The sequence below is a fragment of the Herpailurus yagouaroundi genome, unplaced genomic scaffold, assembly GCF_014898765.1.
Source record: "Herpailurus yagouaroundi ecotype Mexico unplaced genomic scaffold, PumYag 185, whole genome shotgun sequence".
Classification (NCBI taxonomy): Eukaryota; Metazoa; Chordata; class Mammalia; order Carnivora; family Felidae; genus Herpailurus; species Herpailurus yagouaroundi.
In genome coordinates this window covers 4,876,323-4,888,452 of record NW_024412416.1, presented here as the reverse complement: position 1 = coordinate 4,888,452, position 12,130 = coordinate 4,876,323, and the positions used below count along the sequence as shown (strand labels likewise).

General features: G+C 45.2%; 1 protein-coding gene across 3 annotated transcripts in view; it reads right to left on the bottom strand.

Annotated features, from left to right (window-relative positions):
• Positions 1 to 6,700: 6,700 nt before the first annotated feature.
• SEC11A (SEC11 homolog A, signal peptidase complex subunit) overlaps positions 6,701 to 12,130 on the bottom strand; it is a 41,806-nt gene continuing 36,376 nt past the window's right edge. For all 3 annotated transcript variants that reach the window (XM_040493573.1, XM_040493570.1, XM_040493569.1), the window contains 2 exons: positions 7,635 to 7,692; positions 6,701 to 7,225 (listed from right to left, as the gene is read on the bottom strand). In XM_040493573.1, the coding sequence (XP_040349507.1) occupies positions 7,175 to 7,225; positions 7,635 to 7,692 (109 nt within the window). In that variant the 3' untranslated portion in view covers positions 6,701 to 7,174. The remainder of the gene's footprint in view (positions 7,226 to 7,634; positions 7,693 to 12,130) is intronic.

Genomic DNA, 12,130 nt, shown 5'->3' with positions numbered 1-12,130 from the left:
GAGGACCTCAAGTGCCCGCTGCCTGTTCCCCAAGTCTACTGTGACGGCAAGGGAAGTCGAAGGGCTGCCATCCCACTGGGAAGACGGACAGTGAATCATCTGGAGGCTCGTGGAGAAGCTCTTCAGTGCTCACACTTGGCCCTTCCCAGGTTTCTACAACATTCAAGGATATCCGAAGGCGCAGAGAAGATTCATAGGACAATCCAAAAGATGATTGAGGGGTGAAAGATACACGGCAAATCCTGTTATAACCAATGCCGATGAAACATTTAAACAGCACCATGGTTTTTAATCAAAGATGGCTTTGAATAAAGGACACATGTATTACTCTTTGCTATATTTTCATTAAATTAGGATCAATTACAAGTTACATCTTTTCACAACTGCATCTTTTCTGTTGTTGTTTTCCAAAGGTACTTACACGCACGTTCCTTTGATCATCGACACTATTTTGACGTAGTAAAGACTGGTATGATGCCCATTTTATAGATGGGTTAACGCAAGGACAAAGCGAGTTAGTCACACAGAAACTAATAAACAAATGGAGAAAACCAGAGTGGACTTCACACACGTGAAAGGTGCAGAGGACAACGGAGGAAGGGAAAAGCAGAAACCTAGACACACACGAGTCTGGTGAAAAGGAAGGACGGTAAACCCAGAGCTGCTCAGAAAAGGACGCTGTAGGAGCACTGGTGGCACACCCTTGCGCACAGATCTGTGCCCGTGGGGGCCGGGAGGCTGAAGAGAAGCACGCTGAGCTGTATCTCAGGTCCTGCTCAGGAAAGCAGTGTAGAATCAGGAAAACAGCAGAATCCTTAAGAGAGGAGAGGAGACTCAGGGATGGAGGATACAATTTCTCAGCCAGAGGGAGCACATAAAGATTAGCTAGAAAATCAGAACACTAACCGTTAGTAAGGAAATACTGCAGAAACCGAAACTGCCAAAACACAAAGTGGTTTTTAAAGGCAATATTCAGAAAAAGAGAAAATCCCTCCGTCTGACAAAGTGAGGGCAATCCCAACGGTGGCTAAGGGGGCAAAGCAGCTGCTGCTCAGGGACGTCCCGAAAACCCGAGAGAGGGGGCGGCCCCAGGCCCAGCGCTCATGTTACCTGGGTGGAACCACCATGTACTTCAGGGGACATTTCAGTAACTGAAATAAATACCCCTTAAGGTCCAGAGCGCCTCACTATTTCTAAGCGATTCGCTCATCTGAGCAAGCCCACAGGACAGCCTAGAGCCTCTGAAGAATTCCCAAGAGCCCTGTAGGCGTGGGATCTGTTCCAAATGAAAGGGTCTCATCAGATATGACAGAGGTACAAGGACAGGGTGATGACCCCTAACAGCGTGACATGAAAACGGCAACAGGCAGGTTTCTTAACTTCCGGTTTCTCTTATGTAAAATGCAAGTTTATTCTGAAGACTGAATGGGAGAAAATAAAAATCTGTCACAGGTTCAAAAGCGCTTAGCCGAGCACATGGCAGACTCTAAGTACCCTGTCTTATTAGCTGGGTCCTGGGAAAAGCAGAGCCTGCCTCACATCTGAAGCCCATTACAGGGGAGGGAGGGGTCCCTGGGTAGCCTTTAAAAGTGTGTTGACACCACAGTCAGCAAAATGCCTGTTACACTGAAAGCTGTCTGGTAGACTAAAAAGGCTAGCATATTGACCTCAGCTTTTGGCCCATTCCAAGAGACAAGTTCTAGAGCGATTTCTCTTTTTTCGCTTAAATAAGTTGTCAGGCTAAGCCTCATGCCAGGGATTTAGTTGCCCGCCTGACACAAATCCAGAGTACGAACTCTCTTAACTAGACTCCTTGATTTAAAGCTGGAATCCAGCTTATCAATCTAAATCAACTGGCCAATCAAAGGAAAGGGAAATGACTCTTAACCAAGAGTAGGTACCGTTCCAGAAACTCCTAAGATTTGTAGAATAGGGATTTACAGTTTAAAAATCATATTCTCTCCCTCCACATATGATATGTGTACATATTCAATATAACTGTATATGAGAGTCATATTCAATATAATGTAACAGCATATGAGAAGGAAGTCAGTCTTGTTTTTACAACAAAAACGAGAAAAAGCAAGAGAAAATATTCTTTGCTGGAGAGGATGGAGGTTGCATATACCAGACCTGAGGGGGGAGTTGGCCAGAATGGAGAAGAGGGAAGAGATTTTATGTTTCTTAAAAGAGGCCATGAGTTTTAAAAGGTTAAGGAACACCGTTCTACAGGAAAGGTGCCGGGGGCTCCTGGCTGGTTAGACGGGTAGCTGGTGTTTGGCGAGGTGGCTCTGTGCGGAAGCGGCCGACCATACCTGTACTACAGAACGTTCTCTGGAACAGTTACATGGAAATCATGAGGCTACTCAATGTAGAGATTACTGCAGAACATCACCCAGTGCCCTTGTGGTGGGGTCCCAGAAGAGAGATGTCTTGGTTCTTGGTCCTCGTGTACCATTACAAGGTTTTTTGGCGTTGTTGGTGGTTCCATTGTATGTCCATTCCATAAGGCACAGAAACGACTGCCTCCCTGTTTACATGAGCCGGAAGGAGTTGCGAACCAAGTCTACGGATCTCCTCTGGCAGACGGCGGAATGTCTGACGTGTCTTGTGAGCACTAACCCACCTCTCATTTCATCCTTTCCTCTCCCACACTTGGTCCCACCCTGGACTCTTCAGTTATGTTATATCTAATCACATGGTGGGTACCACGCGTATCTTGATAAGCTGTTCCAAGCCCTTCCTGGAACAAATCCTTCTGGAACAATTTATTTATCAATCAATAAATCTAAAACGTGCAAAGCACTGTGACAGGGAAAAGAGGGTACACAAGGATGAGCCAGAGGCTGGCCTTGTCTCCACGCCTCTCAGGAACCCGTCGGGATGTGGGACACACACATGACGCACCACTCTGAGCGCGCTGTTTAGGAGGACGTGGACAACGGGGAGGGGCGGGCTGGGAAAACAAGAAAAAAAGAAAAGAAAAAAAGAGGGCTCAAATCAAGTCCTGACGGCACCGAGCAAGAAGCACTAGCAGAGAATGAAACACACTCCTCCCCTGAGCTCCCTCCGCGTCTGTAACCCCACTTATGGGCGCCCTGTGGGAAAACTGTTCACATGTGGCTCCGGTTAAGGCACGGAGTTCCTAGCAGTTCCCTGCCTTACTCAACTTTGTACCCCCAGGGGCAGGACCAGACCTGGCACAGACTAGATGCTCAGTAAGTGCCGAGTGCAAAAGCTGTTAGCAGGTGGAGAAGTGAGCAGGCGCTCTAGGCGGAGCGACCAGCATAAGCAAAGGCTAGATGTCTATCCACTGAGACCAATGTCAAGGGTAGAAGAGCTGAGAAAAAGTCCTATATGACACTCGGAAGGCAATGTCTTCACTATTAAAAAAAATTTTTTTTTTAGTGTTTATTTGAGAGAGAGAGACAGAGAGACAGAGAGACAAAGTGAGACAGAGTGCCAGCAGGGGAGGGACAGAGAGAGAGGGAGACACAGAATCCGAAGCAGGCTCCAGGCTGTTAGCACAGAGCTGGATGTGGGGCTCGAACCCACGAACTGTGAGATCATGACCTGAGCCGAAGTCGGACGCCTAACCGACCGAGCCATCCAGGCACCCCCTTCACTATTTTTTTTTTTTAATAATTCCTGCATATTCTAGTCTTTAAATGAACATTTCTTAGTTACAGAGAATTCCTTCTACGCCCAGACTCAACACTTGTGTGTTAAGGCTCATATTTGTTGTTTATTTCTAAAAGTCTATCTGGTATTCCTTATAGTTCTAGTAAGGGAGAATGCTAACAAAGATATACTTTGCCAGAAAATAGTCTGAATAGGCCGTCCTGACAGACAGGGGCATCTTGAGGAAGGTGGACAATCCATTTAACTGGCTAGAATCAGCTGGATCATTCCAGAAGCTCAACAGTGATAAATGTCATAAGAAGGGTGCCCTCAGATGCTGAGATAGCCCTACACATTGTCCTTAGAGGTTGTATGGACTTGGTAACACACGAGAACAAATGACCAAAATATGCACTTAAAGGTCACAGAGCCTTTACTCTCAGCCTAGGCTCTCTGAGAAGCCTTGGACTCCTTAAGAAAGGTGACAAACACCAATGCTTCTCCCGCGGAGAAAGAAAATGCAGGAAGAGTCCAAGGACGAACATAAAAGGGAAGAAAACAGGATTAACATAAAAAATTCTAGAAAGAGAACATGCTGTTTAAATGGAACCACGGGGAGAGAAAGTTTTCAGATTCAAATCTGGCAAGAACAAGATAATGTACTTACTAAATAACAGGAAAGTGCAAATCACTTTAATGATTCATATGCTCTGCCCCAGAATAACAGCTCAACAATAATGCTGCCCTAAGTTACCGCCTCTGGCTCCAATGCATGGTTACGCTGAACATTTAGAACAAGCTACTAGATGTTACTGGGACAGCACAGTACAGCGTCTGTAAAACAGCGCCCCTGTATTAGAGGAGCCTGCAATTTGATGGGGGAACTTGCAGCCATGTCCACAAACTTACACATCATTTATGGTCCAAAAAGAGACACTTTTTAAACGGAAAACTAAAATTAATTAACAAGTGGAAATAATCTTGAACAGGCACAGACTGGCACGCGGCAGGGAAACTGAGACATAAAGTCACCAAGCAAAGGGAACCACTGACTGTGTTTCTGGATTCAGGTGATGGCAATGAGAAGTGGAATGACAGGGGTAAATGTAGGGCTTTTAAGTGACTAATAAATATGGTGGGGAAAATGAAAAATCTATGGGACCACTCCTGCGAAGAAAAGGTGAATCTGGAGGGGGAGTTTGCAGGAATGGCTATGAGCTTAAGTTTAAAGAGGGGACAATCAAGTGGAAGCATCCAGAGGGAACAAAGAGACATGGGCCAGAAGTGAGGACAGGTATTTGTGAATAACTTGTAGAGAATTCCTCGCTGGGCTGGTGACAGTTGGGTGAGTCACAGCTGAGAGGCAACCCCAAGATCAAATTCTCACTTGAAGTTTTATTGATCTTGATGGCTCTTGGATCCCCGACACTCACAACGGGCAAGCCCTCCGAACTGCCCGCTAGCCTAGCCAAATCTCAAAGAGCTTACAATTCCATAAAACACCAAAATGAACATCTCTGGTGTGTCAGCCATTCTCAAAGAGCTTTTAGAACACATTATGCTGACTGATAATACAATTGCCCAGCTTTAAGTCAGTCTTAGGTGTTAGCACTAAACTAGACAATATACAAACAGATAACATAAAACCTCTCTCCCAGAATAATCTTTATTTTTGGCTGGTAGAGTAATTCAAATATTCCTGAATGATTTGATTGCTTCACAGACAAATTCAGCTGTTGCCTCCAACAAGAGCATCCAGCACAGGAGCAAAAACAAAACTGGGTGTGAAAATATGCAAATGAGGAAAATATTACTGTCTTAACTGCGTAAGCGTGTACGGAGAAGATATCCAGACAGCTGAGGATACAAGTACAAGGATGCTTACACTCAGGCAGGCTAGGATCACAAGGCACCCCAGGGGCAGCGAAGCACACTGCTTCTCCAGGGTAGTCCCCAAGAGGACGCTACAGAAACAGAGCCTGGGCAATCAGGCCAAGCAGTTAACCCCCGTCCTCTGCGGGCGATCGGGAGGGAAGAAATGGAGTGAATGGCAATTTTCTACCATTCTGCACACAGGAGACTGCTGCCACATTCTCGTGGCGCGGGAGAAAACCTAAGTACAATATAAGCCTCACGGGCAGATTCAAAGAAGCACTTGTTAGCAGGGATTTGCCAAGTTTCATACTCGGCTGAGATCATTAAGAGCCCACGTCCAAAGTCTCAAGGCTAAAGCCTAGATAATGGATTTAGGATGGCACTACTCCCTATACGGGGGAGCTTCAGAAGATTAACTGTTCTGATTTTTAAACTGTCTCTGTTTTTTAATGGTAATTCCATCAGCAAAGTGTGGACTGATTCCTACTTCAGCTGAGCAAATAATGGAACCTGCTCATTTAGCCCCACACAGAAAATCTGCTTACTTTCAGGTTTCACATTAATACAAGAACAGAACAAAAAGAATCAAGAGTACTTTGTACTTAAAAACACACTGGCTTACCCCACGCTAGCCATTTCCCGAACTGCCTCCATATTAGAAGAAGAAAAACACAACCGGGCCTGGCATTCACCGCTTTAAAACCCTGCCTTCCTGAAGTCTGCATCAGAGAAAAGCGAAGCCAGGCACTTAAGAGAACAGGTTCAGGCAAAGTAGTTTTTAAAAAGCAAGGAGCATGCCTGGCCTCCAGCACCTTCCTCTGGCTTCCTCCAGATGCCGAAACACACTGCCACCGTGTAGAAAGGGCTGAGAGTCTCAAGTGAAGAAAAGGGCAGGAGCCTTTACAGCACAGTGAGGGTTTTCTGAACCTTCCAGCAACGCAAACCGCGTCTCTACCCATCTGGGTCACACCCCAGTGAAGAATCAATTTCATGGCTAAGAGATTTCCTACGAATGTCAATGGGCATTGCTGCTCCACAAAAACAAAAACAAAACACACACACAAACAAGAAACAGTTGTTGGTATCAGGACAACCTTCTTAGCTGAAGGACTGTTCACATCAAAGTCTGTATCTCCCCAAGGGTGCTAAGAACCGGCAGAGGAAGGCAAAGCTTTCCCGACAAACACAAGTCAGGGATAAGGGGTTCGATATGCAAAGTCTTTTATTTAAAATTTGAAAAGTTAAGACTTACGACCACCTCAGTCTACGCCATTCCCACCTCATAGGGAGGAATGACGGGTTCAGACTCGTGCAGAGCTGCATGAATTTACAGAACTCTGTAGGCACTTTAGAAGTGAAGCTTGGCTTCAAAATACAAACACTGGGGGCTTTGGCTCAACCTTTTAATATAAAAAATTCACTGATGTACAAAAATGTGAAAGTGTGACAATGACAACATATGAAATCCTGTGATTGAGAGTCCCCTCGAGAGCGCGCCATGGTGCCCGTGCACCCGCCCACACATACCCTGGCGTGGAAACAGAAGCTAATGCAAACCATTGCTACCAAGAAGCGCCGACATGAGCGTTCTCCACTCCACCAATCACAGACCAGTATCTACTCCGAACATTCAGTAACGAAAAGTACGGCATCTTCCGGGAACAGCAAGGCAGACTTCTTACTCACGATGGACCAGCACAAATAAACCCAGCAAAAAGAGTACCGCGTACTGGAAAATAAACACAGAACGTCACAAGTCAGAGGAGTTTTTAAAAGTTTACAGGTCCTCAGAGTTCATGAATAAGCGGGTCTTTGTGGCCATGATAAATTACTAAATTATCCAACTAGCTGGTAATCCATTTAACAGTTTTCCAAAATTAAACAAAAGATCATATATACATATTTATTAGAGAGCAAAAAAGAGAGAGAGTGTGAGTGGGGAGAGGGGCAGAGGGACAGAGACAGAGAAAATCTCAAGTAGGCTCTATGCTCAGCACAGAGCCCAACGCGGGGCTCGATCCCACTACTCTGGGATCATGAGCTGAGCCGAAATCAGGAGTCAGACGCTCAACCAACTGAGCCACCCAGGAGCCCCAAAAGATCCCATTTTTAATGAAACAAACAGTGTAGGCTCTTACCTTAAATTTAGGGTAGTCATTCATGAGGATCGTCACAATCCCAATATAAGGAACAAATCTAAACAAACAAACAAAAAAACTGATCATCACAGAACTCCCCGAGCAGCCATTCTCATTAACCAAATATTCTCAGTTATCTTCCACAGAAAACTAATTTTTCAGTTCACAAGGTCCATTTGCACAGACTGTCCTAGAAGATCTTTTCAACAACTCATGTGACAGGGAAGTTAGGAATATCACCATTTTATAGATGAGGAAACAGATGCTCGGGCTTGAGGTCCATGGCTTCTGTGGCCAAGAACCAGAACCAGATCTAAGGTCTCAGGCCTCTACATGGTGGCTCTCAGGCCACATGCGGACTCAGTGCTAGGGGCTGGGTTTGTGGTCATAACCTTCAGGGAGTGGTCAATATCTCTGGGGAGACAAGGCAAACACTGCCAGATTGTTATAAGGTACTTCATAGTAAATGTCCAAAAAGAGAGCGAAAGAGCTCCCATTACAGTACTGAAGATTTCAGCACCCTCTCATTTGTTCGCCACCTGTACTCTGGCTCTCTTAATCCTGAACCTTTTTCCAGAACAGTTCAAATCACCATATGCAGCAGACCAGTCTCACCAACCATCTTCCTTCACATGTCTGCAGAAGCGGACTTTGAGGACCACAACCTTTCCCTGAAACCCCTTCCTCCGTGGTTTCTCTAACACACCACAAATCTATTTCTCTACCTACCTCTCGGCTGCTATCCCTTTGGTGTTTTTTCATTAGTCTTTCTTTCCCCTCGCCCCTAAAGTTTATCCCCTGAAAACTAGATAAAACCACTGTTAAATAACCTCATAGACCTGATATATTTCCTTTGAAGTCTTTACCACAATATTTTTAAAATTTATTTATTTATTTGGGGGGCGGGCAGAGTGAGAGAGAATCTCAAGCAGGCTCTGCACTGTCAGCGCTGAGCCCAACATGGGGCTCGAACCCATGAACCACGTGATCATGATCTGAGCTGACATCAAGAGTCGAACGCTTAACAGACTGAGCCCCCCAGTTTTTTTTTTATTATGTAACTAGCTGCACAACTAGCTATATAGCGTGTCTCTCCTACTAGACTCTAAGCTCTGTAAGCGCAAAAACGATGCCAGTCTTGCTCCCCAGTGTATCCTCAAGGCCAAACATAACACCTTGCACCGGTCGTAGGCATCTAGTAAATACTGCCTGACTGAATGTTTGCATGTCCAGGCCTCTTTTTTCCCCTTTCCCTTGGAGACCTCATTTGCTCCAGGACTTCACTTCTCCCCTCGATGCAAAATACTCAACTTCCTAAGAATTCAGGGGAGAAAGAAAAGGTCAGCAGGGGCCGTCAACGTGGAAGGAGATGGCAGTTAGCAAATGAACAACTTTCTTCTTTCTCCTCCTGTTTTACCGCCTCCACTTTTACTCCAGGGTGGGCTCCATGATACTGACCCAGAGCCTGTCCTAGAGAAGGGAGGCTGGACTGAGGTGGAGACTGAACTTTGCATACTTTATTTATTTTTTTTTTAATTTTTTTTTTCAACGTTTATTTATTTTTGGGACAGAGAGAGACAGAGCATGAACGGGGGAGGGGCAGAGAGAGAGGGAGACACAGAATCGGAAACAGGCTCCAGGCTCCGAGCCATCAGCCCAGAGCCCGACGCGGGGCTCGAACTCACGGACCGCGAGATCGTGACCTGGCTGAAGTCGGACGCTTAACCGACTGCGCCACCCAGGCGCCCCGAACTTTGCATACTTTAAAACAGCCCAGATGCTTCTACTATTCAGGGCTGTGCACCATGCCAAAAGTGCACAATGGGCAACGACCTCTGACATCACCCCTCCCTATCGAAGCCTTAAGGCAAGCTTGAAAAGCAGAAGTTTTGTCTTTGGTGCACTTCACTTCCTTTGAAGAACTCCTCTTACTTCCTGTCTCCGGTCCTCACCCCGTCCTGGCAGCATTACCAGACCCATCCCTCTCTCTCTCCCCATTCCCAAACTCTCATTCCATAAGTTGGTGTTTCCTAAGACCTAGGCCTCCTTTGTCAGAATCACATGGATAGCCTGTTAAAACGTGGTGGATCTTCCCCAGATTTGTGGAGTCAGAGCATCTATGGAGGGTGGGGCCCAGATAGTGCTTCTGCACTCTCGGGTAGCAGAGACTCAGTTCTAGCTAGTGAGATGCCTGGACCTGGCATGTGGAGGCAAATAATACCCCTCCTAGGGCCCAGGCTTTAGTTTCAACCCCTGGGACCTCTAAGAGCTGAAAATCCACAGTCCCTCTAGGATGGCAGAGCTAAGTTCCAGGAGGGTAGATTCAGGTTTTCTATAGTTTTAATACGTGTTTTTTCTTTTTAATGTTTTAACTGTTATTATTTTGTCTCATTTATAGCATCTTCATAGAAGCAATAGCTTTCTGTGGGGTGAATCATCTAATTTAAGAATGTGAAGACAGGGGTGCCTGGTGGCTCAGTCGGTTAAGCATCTGACTTGGTTTTGGCTCAGGCCACGATCTCATGTTTTCGTGAGCTTGGGCCCCACGTTGGGCTCTATGCTGGCAGCAGGAAACCTGGTTGGGATTCTCGCTCTCCCTCTCTCTCTGCCCCTCCTCCACTCACATTGTCTCTGTATCTCTCAGAATAAATAAATAAGCTTACAAAAAAAAAGGATGTAAAGACAGATGCCTCACAGTCAAATGCAGACTAAATGCAATAAAAGCACCTGTGATTTCTACTAAACCAGGACCAGGCTGCTTACTCTGGTCTGATGATTAATCAGCAGCCATTCTCACAGACAAGACTTTTGCTGTTCCCTCCACGCATTATCCATGCTCCAAGAGCTTTCGGCTCCCAGTGATCATACAGCCTGTTTATGGGTTACCCGTGGAAGTGTCTTTCCCCCCTAAGGCTGGTTTTTTCCTTGCTCCAACACAAGTGAAATGGCAGCACCTTGGACTTTAGGAGCAATGGAAGCAAATAATATGTCAGGCAGCCCAAAGTCAAACAAAAGATTTAATTCTTTGTCTCACTGGTTCCCTCCATGGACAGAGGCACCAAAGGTGCACATCAAGTGCACAACGCTACCATTATCGGTCGTCTTAAATTCACATCAGGCGCACGTTTCCCTACTCTGCTCAGAGAAACTCTGCTAAAGCGGAGTTGATAATAAGCAGAAGAAGGTTTAAAAGAAGTGAGACAAGTGCCACTCAGAAAGCCATCTCCAAGACCGGCCGGTGCCAGGTTAACAACCAGGAGGTAGAGGACGGATAAACACATGTCCCTGGGGTTCTTGGGACCAGAGGTGCTGGGGAGGGACGAACTAGCTGCTCACACTCGGGAGAAAATGGTTTTGTCAGCTGTCAAAAGGGAGGTCTCTGTCTGGGAGCTGACTTTAAAAGGGTCATTGTTTCTACCCCAGAATGACGTTTCGAGTTAAGGAAAAAGTACATTTGAAAAGCCTCGTCCTTAAAACTGACTTTAGTGAACAGAGAGCTAAATCACTCTGCTCCTTTCTGTTTATGTCTCTCTTCATTGTCACTACATCCCACTGCTCAGCTTCTGCCTGTCTTTTGTCTTTCTCTACTCTTATGGCTAAGGTCCTCTTGTGTTTTTCAACATCCTGAATTTAGGCAGAAATCACTCCTACTAGATACTTGGTTGGTTCAGTATTAGTTTCACTTTCTACGGGTTGTCTTTATTACATGTTATAACATGAATAAGGCCTGAAAACATTCGGCTAGGTGAGAGAAGCCAGACATAAACGAAGACCACATATTGTAAGATTCGGTTTATGTAAAACATTCAGAACAGGCGATGCATTGAGACACAAAGTAGATTAGCGGTTGCCAGGGGCTGCGGGGAAAGGGGACAGGGACTTGCTGCCGAGGGTATGGAGTTTTCTTTTGGGAGTGTGGCTGTGCTCTCAGATTAGACAGTGGTGACGGCTGTGTAACTTTGTGGATATAATAAAACCCACTGAACTGCGCACTTCTACAGGGTGAACTTTATTTTCTAATATATGTGAATTCTATCTCAAAAAGAGATTTACCTTTTTATTTAGGGCCTTAGGCCTCAGCGTACAACTTTTTACTGGGCAACTATTTGAAAAAAAAAAAAAAAAAGTTTTTTTTTGTTTTTTTTTTTTTAATTGCATAAAGACATTTGCACCAGTCACTGACTGACCTGAAAAAAAGTTATCCTCAAGGTTTGGGTACAGTCTGACTTTGAATTATCAGTTTAGTGTTTTATAAACAAATTTCCACAAAAGATGGTGCTCTGCCCACTGTGTCAAGGTGTCAGTATAATCAACGCCAAGTAAATCTGTACAGCTAAGGGTCTGTGCGCCTGCTGTGTCCCAGATGTTTATACTTGGTGGAAAGTTATTTAGTTCAGAAATTGCCAGGCTATTACTTTTCTTAATTAAAAGCTACAAAAAGGTCTGTATTTTCAATGTTGGGATTTTATTTTATTTTTTTAAAGATTGTGTTTTTT